This window comes from Arvicanthis niloticus, chromosome 4 (genome assembly GCF_011762505.2).
Source record: "Arvicanthis niloticus isolate mArvNil1 chromosome 4, mArvNil1.pat.X, whole genome shotgun sequence".
NCBI lineage: Eukaryota > Metazoa > Chordata > Mammalia > Rodentia > Muridae > Arvicanthis > Arvicanthis niloticus.
This window is the reverse complement of record NC_047661.1, coordinates 69832554-69848576: the sequence shown is the minus strand read 5'-3', so window position 1 is coordinate 69848576 and position 16023 is coordinate 69832554. Positions and strand designations below refer to the sequence as shown.

Below are 16023 nucleotides of genomic sequence, written 5' to 3'. Positions count from 1 at the left end.
TAAGGGGGAACCCAGTCCTTAGGGACAAAGTAATACAATACAAGCCTTCTCAGCTTACAACTCCTCGGGCATGCCTCACTGGGAATGGAGCTCCCACCTTCCCTTCCCCAGATGAACTGCTTCTGAGGCAGGGAACAGGAGTGAGCTGCTCTGGGAGGTAGACACAGGTGGGCCCAGCAGAGGTTCTGGGCAGGTGGGTTGAGTTGTGGCAGCCCAAGAAACTTGGGTCTGGGTTATGATATCTCCCCTCTCTCTTGTCACCCAGGAAGACTTTGACTCGGAGCAGCTGTCTGTCCTGGCCTCCTGCCTACAGGAGCTCTTCAAGGCCCACTTTAGAGGGGAGGTGTTGCCTGAAGAGGTCACTGAAGAGTAAGACTCGTCTCTGATCCCGGGGCCTCAGAAATCAGAGTGTGCTCTTCCAAGCACACCTTACTGTAGACTTACTTGGTGTTTCCATGCTTACAAACACTAATGGACCCTGAGAGTACTGGGCAGTAGACCAGCATGCCTGCCCTGTTTTTCCACAAAGGCTGTCAGGCCAGTATCCCCAAGCTTTGCTCCTGCTGAAGGGATTGGTCCCTAGCCTAGACTCTGCCTGTCAGGAGTCTCATCCACAGTGAGGACAACATCCTCAGATGTGTGTCTGTGTTGGGAACCTGTTTCTCTGGTACAGAGCACTAGTAGCAGTACGTCTCCCTTTGGTAGGAAAGGAGTAGGCTAGATGTCAGGTCTCCCACGTTACCTGCCGTTAGGTGTTCTCCCTTTATATAGATCCTCACGTGCAGTCTTCCTCTTCTAGGTCCCTGGAGGAATCAGTAGGGAAACCTCTGTACCTAATATTTAGGTAAGCACTTAACTGAAGAGCTGTCTGCCTCCCATCTTCCCTGACAGTGCTCAGATGTCCTGGTCCTGGGTTCTGGGGCTTCTCTAGGGAGGAAAAGATATTCAGTGGGTACACAACGCTTTCTGTCCCATACGCAACCTTAGGAGAGCCTATGCTAGGTGATACCCTTCTATCCCATCTAGGAACCTGTGCCAGATGCAAGAGGACAACAGCAGCTTTTCGCTGCTTCTGGATCTTCTCTCTGAGCTGTATCAAAAGCAACCCAAGATTGGCTACCACCTGCTCTACTACCTGAGGGCAAGGTGGGTGTGATCGCTATCTTCTACATGGAGTTGGGGCACTCCAGAGAGCCAGCCTCTCTCTTACACATGCACACCAACCCCCTCCCATCTTGGCTCTCAGCAGCACTATCTTTTGTTTGTTCATTTGGTGCTGAGGGTTAAACCCAGGGCCCATACGTCTACTGTTAGTAAGCTCTTTATCACCGTGACACACTGAGGACACCTTAAAGAGGAAAGATTTATGCTGACTTCTGGTTTCAGACACCTCAGTCCAGGGTCCACTGGATCCATTCTTTTAGGCCTGCAGTAAGACAGAACACCATAGCAGTGGGCATGTGGCAGAGAAAGTTGCTCAGTTCAAAACAGTAAGAAGAGAATGGGATAGAGATGGGCCAGAAACAATACCTTCTGAATACGTGCCCCAGTGCCTCCAACTAGGCCACGGGCTCCGAGAATTTTCCACTGCCTTCCAATATTGCCATCGAATCATGAATCCATTGGTGTTCTCGGTTTCTAATCTGCAGTCTCAGCACTTTGGAGGTGGAAGCAGAAGAGATCCTTCTCAAGACTGAAAAGGGTTCAGTTGTAGCGGTGATTGGCTACTCATGAGCTTTGAGGGGGTATCTCATCAAAACAGGGCATACATTGAGTGCTTTGCTGATTGTCATTGTTCGGTTTTGCAGCAGAGGATGGAGCTACTGAGCTGTTTATTCAGCCTCTTTGCTGCTGCTTGTGGTGTGTGTGTCTGTTTTATATAGCCTAGGCTAGTCTTCAAGCTCCTGATCCTCAGCCTCCTACGTGCTGGGATTGCAGACATGCACAACTAGACCCAGACTAGTTGCCAGGCTGCCTCTGAGTTTGCTTAGTAGCACAAACAGGTCTTGAACTTGTAAGTAATCCTCTTGCTTCAGCCTCCCAAGTATAGAGGATGACAGGCCAGTTACACAAGGCCTGGACAACTCACCCTTTAAAGTATACAGTTCTTTCAGGAGGTGTGATACACCTCTGTAATTACAGGGCTTGGAGGTAGAAGGATCAGGAATTCAAGGCCAGCCTTAGGACATTTTTACCCCAGTTTGTGTGGAGTTTCTTCTTCCACCTTTATAGATGAGTTTTGGTGATCAAATGCAGAAAACCTGCATACCAAGTGTCTTTACCCACTGGGCCATCTTGCCAGTCCTGAGTTTGAGGCCAGCCTGGTCTGTGTTAGATGTTGTGTCCTTCTGTCCCTCCCCCTCCCCCCCCCCCCAAAAAAAAAATAAATAAAAAAATCATGCTGGGCTATAGTGGCAGAGGCAGATGGATCTCTGAGATGGAGGATATCAGGACAGCTCTAAGTCAACACAGAGAAACTCTATGGGGGGGAGGGGGGAGGGGGGAGGGACAAAAACAAAACAAGCCAGGAGTTGGATCGGTTATAGCTCAATTATTACAGTACAAGCATGGAATTAGGACCGGAGTTCGATCCCCAGCACCCATGGGGATGGCTCCTGAGAGAGATTCTCAAGGTCGCCCTCTGGCCTAAACACACAGGAACATGCACACACACACACACAAACACACACACACACACACACACACACACACACACACAAAGCTTACAGCTCAGGAGGGTTATCAAGACAGGGTTTCTCTGTGTAGCTTTGGGTGTCCTGAAACTCACAATGTAGACCAGGTCAGCTTCAAACTCAGAGATCCTCCTGACTCTACATCCCAAGTGCTGGGATTAAAGGTGTGTGGCACCACTGCCCGGTGAGCTTTGTTTTTATTTTTTAAAGATTTATTTATACAGTACACTGCAGCTGTCTTCAGACACACACTAGAAGAGTGCATAGGATCCATTACAGATGGTTGTGAGTCACCATGTAGTTGCTGGGAATTGAACTCAGGAACTCTGGAAGAACAGTCAGTGCTCTTAACTGCTGAGCCATCTCTCCAGCCCAATATGGAACATCTTTTTGTCTGTTTTGTACATTTGTGAATGTAGCTTCTATGATTACCGGTTTACAGTTATTATGTGCATATATTCTCCAGTGTCTTGGATATATACCCAAGACAAGAACTATACTGGGCCATGTAGATACTTTGTTTTTGCATTGGTGAGGAGTAACCAAACTGCATTTCTTGATGTGCTCTCTGACATACATTGTGATCTGGTTCATTCTTTTGTGAGGAGCGAGCCCATGTTAGACAAGGACTGATGCCAATCTTTACCTCCGTCCTTTGGGTTTGGTTTTGTTGTTGTTTATTTTATTTACTTGGTTTTTTAAGACAAAGTTTCTCTGTGTAGAGAAAGACTCAGGGTTAGCCCCTGTTGTCCTAGAACTCAACTCTGTAGAACTCAGAGATCTACCTGCCTTTGCCTTCTGAGTGCTGGAATTAAAGGTGCACACCACCATGCTGAGTTTATTGTTTTTTAAGATGGTCAGACATAAGTGAAGTTGGTCTCAAACTTGCTTGATATAGCTAAGAATGGCCTTGAACTTGTGGTCCTCCTGCCTCTGCCTCCCAAGTACTGACTGGCCTACTTGAAGGTTTTGTTTCATTTTGAGACAGGTTCTCAGAGCCTTCAAAGATCCTCCTGCCTCCTCCTCTTGAGTACTGGAATACACGTGTGGGCCACTGGGCCCAGCTATGAGTGTTCTTGTCTGAGAGACGTAGTTTTAGTTCTTACATTTAAGCTTCAGCTCTGTTTAGACTTTGTATATAGTGTCAGTTGCTACTTCTCTGGCATGACAGGAGTCCTTCCCTCTGCTCTCAGGGGACATTCCTCTCACTGCTGATGGTTAGAACATTGGGGAAGCTGGACTTAGTGATGGACACGTTTAATTGTAGCTTCTTTGCCAGGGAGTGGCAAGTGGATCTCTGTAAATTTAAGGTCAGCCTGATGCACATAGTGAAGCAAGTTCAAAGTCAGCCAGGGCTACATAGTGAAGCCACATCTCAATCAACAAAAACCAGCATTGAGAGAGAAAGTGCCTCCCGGCCCCAAAATGTCTGGGCTTTTAGAGAAGATAAGGAAGTCTGTGGATCCATGAGCACAGCTTGACAGGTAGAATAGGCGCCTCCCTGGGGCAGTTTGAGGCCCTGGTGCTGTGTTGCACTGTTGACTTAGACCCAACTGGTTTTGCAGCAAAGCCGCTGCAGGGAAGATGAACCTGTACGAGTCGTTTGCCCAGGCTACCCAGCTGGGTGATCTGCACACCTGTCTAATGATGGACATGAAGGCTTGCCAAGAGGATGATGTTCGGCTGCTGTGCCACCTCACACCTTCCATCTACACAGAGGTCAGTGCCTCCACAAGGGTCCATATAGGGTGGGAGATGCTTGTCCAGGCCTTCTTTGATGACTACGAGGCCCATCCTCTGTTGTGGAGGCTCACTTTCATTTCCCTGATGACTTCAGATCGTCTCTCAGAACTGGGATACAGGAGGAGGTATCAGTTCTTCCTCTTCTTGGCAAATGTTCCCAGGAAGAGGGAAATGAGGGCTCAGGGTGTGGGCATGGCAGGAGGAACTGTGATCACAGCCAGTCCTGGAGGGAGGAAGGGATATAGTGGTGTCCCCCTCCCTGATCTTTCTTTGCATGAGGACCTGCCTACTACCCCGTACACACACACATTCTTGAACCTTTTCTGTGGCTGAGAGTCTACTCAGATTGGATCGCTCCATTGCCAGGCATACAACGGTTTGTTTAATTACACTTCCCACAGAACTGGTCATTATGTCCAATCTCTGTTAGCTCTGGCCTTATCTCTCAGCACACCCCCACCCCACCCCACCCCACACAACATTCATCTTTTTTTTTTCCTTCAGCATTCCTCTTTTCAAACACGGTCTGCTCATGATGGACATACACAGATACTGAAACCTAGGGTTTACAAGGTTCTGTGCAGGACCAGAACCCTAGTTTGTGATAAGAAGTGGGGCAGGGTAGATAGAAGCCATGGGCCCAGCCTACATCCCTGCCCTTTCTTTTCCTCTCTAGTTTCCAGATGAAACCTTGAGGAGTGGGGAGCTGCTGAACATGATTGTGGCTGTTATTGACTCTGCACAGGTAAACATTTCCAACAAGGCCTGGAGGGCAGGGCTTGGGACATGAGGGTCTGCATTCTCTCTCTAGGCCTTGAAAGCCCACATTCCTCAGGCACCCTGCCTCCCACTTCATGCGGGTGCCGGTTAGGCCATTAGGGCTAGGAAGGGCAAGCAAAGCTCAAGAGAGGCTGGGGCAAGCCCATCCTCCCTGATATTTCTCCATGTTCTCTGGAAGTTCCTGTTTGCACAGGGAAAACTGAGTCTGGGCAGGTGTGTATGTGTGCATGCATGCTTATTCATGTGTTTTGTTCTTCCCTGGTCTTCTCTTTAGCTCATAATAAAAATGTTTGGGCCACTTCTGCTTGACCTTCCCCATGCACAGGACCCCTAGAGATAATAGCTTTGCATAGGTCCATATCTGCATGGGCTGGGTCTCATTTCTACTCATGGCTACTCAGAGAGGAACTCAGCATTGAGAATCCTTCCTTTGCCTTTCCCTGCCCATACTGGGTCAGAGCTCAGCTTCCCAGGGTCTTTTTTTTTTTTTTTTTTTTTTTTTTTTTTTTTGGTTTTTCGAGACAGGGTTTCTCTGTGTAGCCCTGGAACTCACTCTGTAGACCAGGCTGGCCTCAAACTCAGAAATCCACCTGCCTCTGCCTCCCAAGTGCTGGGATTAAAGGCGTGCACCACCACCGCCCGGCAACCCCAGGGTCTTCTTATTTCAGGCCTAGCTCACCAGTTAGGCGTGATTCCTTTTCTCTCTTTGACATCAGGGTGTGTGTAGTTTTTTCCTTAACAGGCCTGTTCCCCTGCAAGCCTATTGTTGTTGTACCTGACCCCTTCACCCTTCAGAATCTTGTGTCTTACTCTCTTGCCCTTTGGCCTCTTTTAGAGCTAATAGGTCTGATGTTTCCTTCTGCCTAGCTCCAGGAGCTGGTCTGCCATGTGATGATGGGGAACCTGGTCATGTTTCGGAAGGACTCAGTCCTCAACATACTCAGTAAGTAACTAGGTCTCCTGGGTACCCAGGAGAGGAAAGGGACACCAACTGTGTTTAGCAGTGACGGGAAAGTGGTCGTGGAGGTAGAAAGTGAGAAGTAGAGTACCATGGCATCTGATATCTGTGTTGCTCTGTAGCATGGAAAGGCGGCTTCCCCCGTCATTTCTTCAGCCCTGGGCTTGCTGGGAATGTAGCGTCCTCTAGACACTAGCAGACCATGTGGTCTGGGGACAGACAGGATCTAGATTTGGTTCCATCTGTTTGCGATCCTATTAGTGGGTTAGCCATGTGTGAGAGACAACAGGCAGGCAGGCAGACAGACAGCAGGGTTTCTTCTGTCTCTTTCAGTTCAGAGCCTAGACTGGGAAACCTTTGAGCAGTATTGTGCCTGGCAGCTCTTCCTGGCCCACAACATCCCCCTGGAGACCATCATCCCTATTCTCCAGCACCTCAAATACAAGGGTGAGTAGGACTGTGGGCTGTGGGAGGAGAAAAGATGAGGCCTTCAGGCTTCTGAGATATTCCAGAGTCTCCTCACCACCAAGACATACTGTGCTCTGGAGATGGCCCTACAGGCCTTCTCTGGACAGAGAACCAGGCCTTAGCAGCAGACTGAGTGAGGCGGTAGATTCCTCCCAGTTCTTGGTCAGCACTGTTCTTTCTGTTCCAGTGGCTGTTGGCTGGAGAGGTAGAAGAGGTACCTTTCCCTCCTGAAATGATACATTCCCCTGAACACCTCTTTCCTCCCCCACAGAGCACCCAGAGGCCCTGTCCTGTCTCCTGCTTCAGCTCCGAAGAGAGAAGTGAGTTCTTGGTGGCTCTGGGTCCCACCCTCCCCCGAGATGCTGAGGCACTTGGGCCTTGCTCCTTTGGCCGTGCTTGCTTTCATGGCCATGGCTGTCTGCCTTCCCTACCCTCAGAGGTGGGAGGTGGGGATGGAGCATCCCTGTTTCCTGCTGTGCCCCCTATTCCTCACACTCCTCAGCCTGTGACAGGCTCATGAAAAGGGAAGGGTCAGGGCAAGGGACCTTCATCTCCCTGATAGAAGAGCCAGCTGCTAAGAAAAAGTGAGAAGTTGGGGAGGGCCTTGTGGGGACTGTAGCATTGCTTCCTACCACTACAGAAGTGGAGGAACCTCCCTTCTCATCTGGCTTCTATAGACAATGGAACCAGGCATGCCTTGGCCCAAAGAGAAGGGGGAGAGGGATGTGAGAGCAGGAAGCCACCAGGGCTAAGAGGCTGGGGTTTGTGAAATCAGTGACACTATGTAGCCATTCCCAAGGCAAGCCATCCATGTGTGCGTGAAGCCAGCGTGCTGTGATTCGTAGGCCCAGTGAGGAGATGGTGAAGATGGTGCTCAGCAGGCCCTGCCACCCTGACGACCAGTTCACCACCAGCATCCTGAGGCACTGGTGCATGAAGCACGACGAGCTGCTGGCAGAGCACATCAAGGCCCTGCTCATCAAGAACAACAGCCTTCCCCGCAAGAGGCAGAGGTGGGGCCCAGTCCCTGCCTCCTATCCAGCCCAGTAGGTCATCACCAGGGCAGTCTGCAGTGACTGCTGCCCAGGGGATGGTGGATTGCCAGTCCTATACAAGATTGGTTTGTGGTGACATCTGATGGTCTAAAGACATGTGACATGCAGGACCACCATTCCTGAGTCCCACAGCTGAACACCCTCTTGAGTCCTCCCCAGCACTGTCACTTAGGACTGTCTCTGACCTGAGGAGGGACACTGGAGGAGTAGACAGTATTTGACTCTCTGCCTTCCCATGTAGCCTAAGAAGCTCTAGCAGCAAGTTGGCCCAGCTGACCCTGGAACAGATCCTGGAACACTTGGACAACCTAAGACTCAACCTAGCCAACACCAAGCAGAACTGTATGCTGCCTCTTCCTCCTCCCTTTCTCTTGGGACAGTTTGGGGGAGGTGCTGTCCTGGTTCCCCTACAGCCAGTTGGGGCAGGGATGAGATACCAGGACCACTGCTCAAACCCACAGAAGAAATAACTTTCTGTGCTATGTAGTGAGCTTTCTGACACATAAACTGCTTCCTTTCCGTAGTTTTTAGCCAGACACCAATCCTCCAGGCGCTGCAGCATGTCCAGGCAAGCTGTGACGAAGCTCACAAGATGAAGTGAGGTTCCTTCTACTTTGGGCTTTGGGGAGAAGAGGTCTGCTGGGGACATTAACTTAATGGCCAGCAAGACCCCGGAGTTGAAAACCAGACTCGGTCTAGGTGTTGAGGTGGGAGGGGCCTGGGCAGGACACTTATCTCAGAAAGCCTGTCCTATCTCTTAGGTTCAGTGACCTCTTCTCCCTGGCGGAGGAATATGAGGACTCTTCCACTAAGCCACCCAAGAGCCGGCGGAAGGCAGCTCTATCCAGCCCTCGAAGTCGAAAGAATGCTGCCCAGCCCCCCAACGCTGAAGAAGAGTCGGGCTCCAGCAGTGCCTCGGTGAGCCTCTCAGCCAGTGCACAGGAGGGAGTGATGGGTGCAGGTGGGGTGTGGCCAGCTGCTGCTCAGGTTAGTGATGGCCTTCTGCTCCCTTCATTTCTTCCAGGAGGAAGAAGATACAAAGCCTAAACCCACCAAACGAAAACGAAAAGGCTCCTCTGCTGTGGGTTCTGACAGTGACTGAGACCTGGCATTCCCAGCCTGCCCCAGCCTGAGAAACGTCCATGCAGCCCCACCCTCCTCATACCCCAGGGCCTCCAGCTCTTTTCACCCCTCTCCACTGCTGCTCCCTGGTAGGCTCTCACAGCAGCCAGAGGCTGTGCAAAAAGCAGATCATGGTGGAAGTCCTTTGCCCCTGGCTCCTCCCCAAGTCTCCAAAAAGACATTTGGACCGAGAAGGGAGTGATCAAGAGGCTGCTGGGCAGAGAAGCTGGATGATGCCGTGTGAGTGGGCATCCCTTCCTGCTTCCCTGCAGTCTGCATTGTTCTGAACAGACGGTTGTAGTCTGTGGACCGTGGTCATTACACCAGTGTGAAATGGGTATCTGACCTGGTGTGGGCGGTGCCCATCTGGGCAAATGCCACAGCCTTCAGAAAAGAACCCGATGGCAGCGTGAGAGGCTCTTGCTGCACCTGGGATGCTTGGGTTGGCCCAGCATTGGCACTTCAAGCTGAGCCAGAGCCCAGGGGAGTCCTGGAGGCAAGTTCCTCAGAACTGTCAAATGACCTGATTTTCTGTGGTTCTGTTTTTGCTTTTTCTTTTGGCAAAGATAATCGAGTTTTAAATTGTTTTTAAGTGATAATGAAAAAAGCCAGAACATCTTTTGTGCCTGAGTTGACATCTATGTTCATCCTGTATGTGTAGGTGCCTCTGTTTAAGTTGATGTCTCTACTTGCACTCCTCTCCCCCTACACAATGTCTCCAGTAGGGTCTTGGCTTTGCTCTCTCGATATTCTTCCCACTAGAGTGTGAGTCAGACATCTAACCTTTCCACTTAGAAGCTGATGCTGGCACCATCTCCCTGCAGGCTGGCCTTGCCCATTGCTTCTCAGGAACTTCATCTTTAGGGATGTGGGGTTGGGGTGGGGAGGGGTAGCTTAGTAGACAAAGCGCTTGCTACACAAGCACGAGGACCAGAGTTCTGATCCCAGAACCCATGTAAGTCTTTGAGGTGGTGACTTGTCTGTGATCCCAGATCTCAGAAGGCAGAGATTAGATCCCTGGAGTCAGATGGCTAGCTAGCTAGCTACACTAATATCAGTGAGCTCAGGGTTCAGTTGGGAGACCCTACCTCACTGAATGAGATGAAGAATGATCTAGGAGGATTCCTGACTTCTACCTTGGGCCTCCACACCCGTGAATACACATGCACACTCACACACAAACGTGCACATAATCTACACACCTAAAACTGTATTCTCCAAAACCTAGTATTTGTCCTCCACTAAAAAAAAAAAAAAAAAAAAAAAAAAAAAAAAAAGGCACTATTTCCAAGGGTTTGGGGCAGGGAAGGGTGCTCTATGTTGTTTTGAAGGAGAGAGGATGAAGTTCACATACCAGGGACAAGAGATGCTCTTCCAGTCTGGCTGCTTGCTGTGCCCATATAGCAGCAGAGAAAAGTCCCAGATCATGCCTTCAGCTTCCCTGTCCAGGGACATTTGATGCCTTGCTGAGGAGAGATGTGAAGGCGAGGTTTAGTGCACACACTCCATTCAGCCTGGACATTTTCCTCTTCTGAGAATCCATGCTCCTTTAAAGCCACTACTTTTGAAACTCTAAACCACCAGAGGCCTTTTTTTTCTTCCTCTTCCCATCCCCAGTTTCCACTGCACCGATTAAAACCAGGATGGGAAGCATTTGCTGGCTGGTCCCAATTATTGTATTCTTGTCTAAAATGAAGGGCCTCCCTCCACAAATCTGGCAGATTGGCCCACCTTTCCCCTACTTAATTCTCGGGCTCCCACCCATTCCCTGGGGGTTGCTATTGCTGCTGGTAGCTGAAGGCAGCACTTGGATCTGGCTGTCTTGCCCAGACTTGCAGAACCCATCTGGCCAGGGGCCAGATTCTTCCTTCTCCTTGGAAAGAGAGCAGTGGTACCAACCCATCACGGGTGACAAAGAACAACCAAATGAATGAATGACAGACGTGCCCTGACTCCTGGACCAGGACTCTAAGCCAGCCAATCGCTTAGATGGCCCTGAAAATGCACAGCTGTAGGGTTGAGGGTGGGCACCTCTTTAGACCCAACCGGCTGCGGGCCACCAGCAGTCAAATTCCTGAGCGGAGCGCGCCTAGGGCGGGGCCTGGGCTGTGGGGAGGGCCGGGCCGCCCCCGACTCGCACTCCTGGCTCCCGCGCCACACCGCAGAAGCTGGGTGGGAAGGGCGGGTGCTGGCGCACGCGCGCCACGTTCCCGGGAAGAAGGGTTTTCGGAGCCGGACCAAGGCGGGCTCAGTGTTTCAGGAAGGACCACCTGGAGTGTGTGTGAGCTGCTGGGGCGGACTAAAGGAAGAGGGCACGATGGCGGCCCTCCTGCTGCTGCTGCCCCTACTCTTGCTGCTGCCTCTGCTGTTGAAGCTAGACCTCTGGCCTCAGCTGCGCTGGCTGCCGGCAGACCTAGCCTTCACAGTTCGCGCCCTCCGCTGCAAAAGGGCCCTTCGAGCTCGCGCGCTGGCCGCCGCGGCCGCCGACCCGGAGAGCCCTGAGGGCGGATGCAGCCTGGCCTGGCGGCTCGCACACCTGGCCCGGGAGCAGCCGACACACACCTTCCTCATCCACGGCGCGCGGCGCTTCAGCTACGCGGAGGCGGAGCGCGAGAGCAACCGGGTTGCTCGCGCCTTCCTACGCGCACGGGGCTGGACCGCGGGCCGCCGAGGTTCGGGCAGGGGCAGCACCGAGGAAGGCGCACGCGTGGCGCCTGCGGCTGGAGACGCGGCTGCTGGAGGGACGACCGCGCCCCCTCTGGTGCCGGGGGCGACTGTGGCGCTGCTCCTCCCAGCGGGCCCGGAATTCCTATGGATTTGGTTCGGACTGGCCAAAGCTGGCCTGCGCACGGCCTTCGTGCCCACCGCTTTACGCCGGGGGCCCCTGCTGCACTGCCTCCGCAGCTGCGGTGCGAGCGCGCTCGTGCTGGCCACAGGTAAGGCTGCGAGCCAGAGAGGGCGTGCCTGGGCCCTAGACCCGAGGTGCGGAAGTGAGTGGGAATAAGAGGCCCTGGGTCTGGGAAGGGATGTGCTAAACCCAAAGGATTCTTAAGCCGTCGGATTACAGGTCCCAGGCCAGACGTGGGATCCCCACAGTACCACCCTCACCCTAGAGCATTGCACAAGGACAGTGCAAACCAATGGGTGGTGAAGGCTTTAGAGTAGCTGGAGAGCCTCGAAGCTGGGTTTGCCTGCCCTTGTAGAGTTCCTGGAGTCCCTGGAGCCCGACCTGCCGGCCTTGAGAGCCATGGGGCTCCACCTATGGGCGACGGGCTCTGAAACTAATCTTGCTGGAATCAGCAATTTGCTGTCGGAGGCAGCAGCCCAAGTGGATGAGCCAGTGCCTGGGTACCTCTCTGCCCCCCAGAACATAATGGACACCTGCCTGTACATCTTCACTTCGGGCACTACTGGTGAGGACTGGATACAATACTTACTTCTCAGACACCGAGGCAGAGGGTGGCAAGGTCTGGGGGAGAGGATTGGGGCCTCTTTCACCTTCAGGTCACCCTGGACACCATCCCAGGCACTGCTTCTCTCCTTCCAGTCCCCAAACTACCTACTTTTCCAGGACACAGCTCAGACCCTTCCCCTGACTATGCCCTTCTTGCCACCCTTCAGGCCTGCCCAAGGCTGCTCGAATCAGTCATCTGAAGGTCCTACAGTGCCAGGGATTCTACCAGCTGTGTGGAGTTCACCGGGAGGACGTGATCTACCTGGCGCTCCCACTGTACCACATGTCTGGCTCCCTGCTGGGCATTGTGGGCTGCTTGGGCATTGGTTAGTCTCTCTCCTTGGGCATTATTCGGTGTCTCTCACATATTCCTCTAGCACAGTGGTTCTCAACCTTCCTAATGCTGTGACCCTTTAACACAGTTCCTCATGTTGTGGTGACCCCAAACCATAACATTATTCCGTTGCTACTTTATAACTGCAGTTTTGCTACTGTTATGTAGACATATGATACAGACCGAAAGAGTCACAACCCACAGGTTGGGAGCCACTGGGCCATTGCTCTAGCAAATGCTGAAGTACCATCCACGTCTGCCTTGCTGGGGAGTCGTCCTGAGTCCTCGATAGAGGGAGGCATTCCCTATCATAGAAATTCCTGGTACAGTAGGAAACATTACACAGTTCAGAGCCACAGGCTGAGCAACTATGGAGGTTGCACAGTTCACAGTCCCTAGACGTCAGAAAGAACAAAAGAGAAGAGTTGTGTCAACCCGAAAGGAATATTAGCCTCACCAAACACAAATGCGGGGGAAGGACTTGGCCACCACAACCTGCGAAAGACATGACTCCGGCAGGTCCTTTGTAGGGAGCAGCGGTGGCTGGAGTCTTCTCTTCACCCTCCCTTCTCTCCCATTTCCTGGCAGGGGCCACCGTGGTGCTGAAACCCAAGTTCTCAGCTAGCCAGTTCTGGGAGGATTGCCAGAAGCACAGGGTGACGGTGTTCCAGTACATTGGGGAGTTGTGCCGGTACCTTGTCAACCAGCCCCCGGTGAGTAGGCTACAGAGCAGGCCAGACAACAGGAGACACCAAGACTGTCATCTGGAAGTTGGAGAGAGGAAACCAGGGGGGAAAAATGGCACCGCGCCAGGAGCCCACAGCTGAACCCACCCTCCAACACCCAGGGAAGCAGAGAGGAGCATGGTGGGGGGAGTTCTGGAGAATAAGGAACAGGGCTTCACTCTGGGGATCTGGAAGCTTGGTGCCGGAGCCCCTGCCTCTCTCTCACCATCTCAGAGCAAAGCAGAGTGTGACCATAAGGTCCGGTTGGCAGTGGGCAGTGGGCTGCGCCCAGACACCTGGGAGCGTTTCGTCCGCCGCTTTGGACCTCTCCAGATCCTGGAGACTTACGGCATGACAGAGGGCAACGTGGCTGCTTTCAACTACACAGGGCGGCAGGGTGCTGTAGGGCGTGCTTCCTGGCTTTACAAGGTGAGAGGCAAAGTGGACACAAGAACCCCCAGTGCAGAAGGGGGGTGGTGACAAAAGGGGCTCCAGAAGCTGACATGACCAGTGTGGCTCTCCCCTTCCCCAGCACATCTTCCCCTTCTCCTTGATTCGATATGATGTCATGACAGGGGAACCTATTCGGAATGCCCAGGGGCGCTGCATGGCCACATCTCCAGGTTTGTACTTGGGTGGGAAGTGAAGCTGGCAGACAAGGTTGAACTTGGCACCTGAGATGGGGGTGGTGCCTAGGGATTCGAGTGAGTAACCCACTCCTGACCCAGTAATTCTTCCAGGTGAGCCAGGCCTCATGGTGGCCCCAGTGAGCCAGCAGTCCCCTTTCCTGGGCTATGCTGGGGCTCCAGAGCTGGCCCAGGGGAAGCTGCTAAAAGATGTCTTCTGGCCTGGGGATGTTTTCTTCAATACTGGGGACCTCTTGGTCTGTGATGAGCAGGGCTTTCTTCACTTCCACGATCGGACTGGAGACACCTTCAGGTATCTGTAACTTTCCAATCCTCTCAGACTTCCAAACTCAGTGACCCAAACCTCAGCAACCCAACTCTGTTCTCTCTCCTCATCCCATGTCCAACCCCATCCAACTTTCTCAGACTTCATCAGCAACATTCTCCCCTTAACTTCTTTATATCCTCAGCAAAACTCCCACAATGCCTGTCTCTCAGTTTCTCCCTGCTCTGCCAACAGGTGGAAGGGAGAGAATGTGGCCACAACTGAAGTGGCCGAGGTCTTGGAGGCCCTGGACTTCCTTCAGGAGGTGAACGTCTATGGAGTCACAGTGCCAGGTGCTTAGACATGAAAGGCAGGGAGTTACCCAGCACGCTACCCCACATAGTAGTGTTTGGGCACAAGGAACAGAAGGGCTCACGTGTCTCCACACCCACCAGGGCACGAAGGCCGAGCAGGCATGGCGGCCTTGGCTCTGCGGCCCCCGCAAGCTTTGGACCTTGTGCAGCTCTATACCCATGTTTCTGAAAACTTGCCACCGTATGCCCGACCTCGATTCCTCAGGCTCCAGGTAACCAGCTGCTCCTGCCCCAACTCCTCATTCACGTATCCGGAACTGCTAGTGGTTCTTAAACTCCACAGAGGAACCCCACATAGGAAACTCCTTGAAGAGAAGGGACTCTCCCCCTTTCATCGTGTGTGTGTGTGTGTGTGTGTGTGTGTGTGTGTGTGTGTGTGTGTGTGTGTGTGTGTGTGCTTGTGAGTATGGAGGCCAGAGGACAGCCTTGGGTGTCATCTTTAGGAGCCGGCTGCCTCCTATGAGACAAGGCCACCTTATAGGTCACCAGTTAGATTAGACTGGCTAGCCAGTGACTCCCAGCTCCAGCTGCTCCCAGCATTTTTCCTGGGTTGAGGTGGTTGAGTCCTGGTCTACATGCTTGAAGGCCAGTCCTTTCCTGAGAGACAGCAGCCGTTGCCCCGCCCACTGATCATCCTTCTTATCCTCCTCCCCTTTTAGGCCTGGCTCACTCCTTTCTCTGTTGCCACCTCACCTTAATTTGATATAATGTCCCCTTCCCCCATACCTGCCCCTGAACAGAGCTCAGACAACTCACCTGAGCTGAGTGGACAGACTACATTTCCTCCAACTCTGAAGGCGCCCTTCTCTCCCCAGGAGTCTTTGGCCACTACTGAGACCTTCAAACAGCAGAAGGTTAGGATGGCAAATGAGGGCTTCGACCCCAGTGCACTGTCTGACCCCCTCTATGTTCTGGACCAGGATATAGGTGCCTACCTGCCCCTCACACCTGCCCGGTACAATGCCCTCCTGTCTGGAGACCTTCGAATCTGAGACCTTCCGCTTGAGGGAGGGGCTCTGGGGGTACAGGCCACCATGGCTGTATGGGGGTGGGGGGGTTCAGGTATCTTTTGTATATGGAGTCATTATTTTGTAATAAACAGCCGGAATTTATCTGGCCCCTCTCCGTGTGTCTGTGGGGCTGCTTGCCCATGCTCCACATTCCTGTCCTGACCTTTTGTGACCCTGAGCTGTGGCTAAGCCTTTCTGATAATCACATCTGACCCTGACTGGTTCCGGAGAAGGCCTGCTGGGTGATGTTTACACTGCTGTCTCTGGACCTGTAGGATCCCAGAGGATTGATTCCTGTGGCAGAAGCAGATAGAGGCATTCAGAAACACCACCCTTTGCTGCCTGCCCACACTTCACCACAGCGGTCTCAACCTTGTAAAATAAACTCAGGGAGGGGTGAAGAAGGAAATTCAGTG

The 16023-nt window shown here is 52.6% G+C and overlaps 2 protein-coding genes and 2 long non-coding RNA genes across 6 annotated transcripts in view; 2 read left to right on the top strand and 2 right to left on the bottom strand.

Moving 5' to 3' along the window:
- Nucleotides 1–9437, top strand: part of Ints3 (integrator complex subunit 3) — a 42678-nt gene extending 33241 nt beyond the window's left edge. The window contains exons 18-30 of the mRNA XM_034499873.2: nucleotides 266–369; nucleotides 800–844; nucleotides 1027–1146; nucleotides 4259–4412; nucleotides 5113–5181; nucleotides 6084–6159; nucleotides 6508–6621; nucleotides 6914–6962; nucleotides 7488–7655; nucleotides 7939–8039; nucleotides 8222–8294; nucleotides 8459–8615; nucleotides 8722–9437. Of these exons, the coding sequence (XP_034355764.1) occupies nucleotides 266–369; nucleotides 800–844; nucleotides 1027–1146; nucleotides 4259–4412; nucleotides 5113–5181; nucleotides 6084–6159; nucleotides 6508–6621; nucleotides 6914–6962; nucleotides 7488–7655; nucleotides 7939–8039; nucleotides 8222–8294; nucleotides 8459–8615; nucleotides 8722–8799 (1308 nt within the window). The 3' untranslated portion in view covers nucleotides 8800–9437. The remainder of the gene's footprint in view (nucleotides 1–265; nucleotides 370–799; nucleotides 845–1026; nucleotides 1147–4258; nucleotides 4413–5112; nucleotides 5182–6083; nucleotides 6160–6507; nucleotides 6622–6913; nucleotides 6963–7487; nucleotides 7656–7938; nucleotides 8040–8221; nucleotides 8295–8458; nucleotides 8616–8721) is intronic.
- Nucleotides 848–1648, bottom strand: LOC143442039 (uncharacterized). Its single transcript, XR_013109927.1, has 3 exons — nucleotides 1531–1648; nucleotides 1349–1426; nucleotides 848–927 (listed from the first exon to the last, which is right to left on the bottom strand). It is a non-coding gene; the product is annotated as an uncharacterized LOC143442039 (long non-coding RNA).
- LOC143442038 (uncharacterized) lies at nucleotides 4524–11496 on the bottom strand. Its single transcript, XR_013109926.1, has 3 exons — nucleotides 11382–11496; nucleotides 10174–10285; nucleotides 4524–4659 (listed from the first exon to the last, which is right to left on the bottom strand). It is a non-coding gene; the product is annotated as an uncharacterized LOC143442038 (long non-coding RNA).
- Nucleotides 10988–15709, top strand: Slc27a3 (solute carrier family 27 member 3). Of its 3 annotated transcripts, none has more exons than XM_034499377.2 (10): nucleotides 10988–11755; nucleotides 12023–12232; nucleotides 12441–12599; nucleotides 13196–13320; nucleotides 13567–13761; nucleotides 13865–13955; nucleotides 14073–14271; nucleotides 14479–14576; nucleotides 14679–14809; nucleotides 15413–15709. In XM_034499377.2, the coding sequence occupies exons 1-10, from the start codon at nucleotides 11137–11139 to the stop codon at nucleotides 15587–15589; spliced, it is 2004 nt and encodes a 667-aa protein (XP_034355268.1). In that variant the 5' UTR covers nucleotides 10988–11136; the 3' UTR covers nucleotides 15590–15709. The 3 variants fall into 3 exon arrangements, with proteins under 3 accessions (XP_034355268.1, XP_034355267.1, XP_034355269.1); XM_034499376.2 differs by having other exon boundaries at nucleotides 11002–11755; nucleotides 15338–15709; XM_034499378.2 differs by lacking the exon at nucleotides 15413–15709 and adding an exon at nucleotides 15257–15394 and having other exon boundaries at nucleotides 11020–11755.
- The last annotated feature ends 314 nt before the right edge of the window (nucleotides 15710–16023 follow it).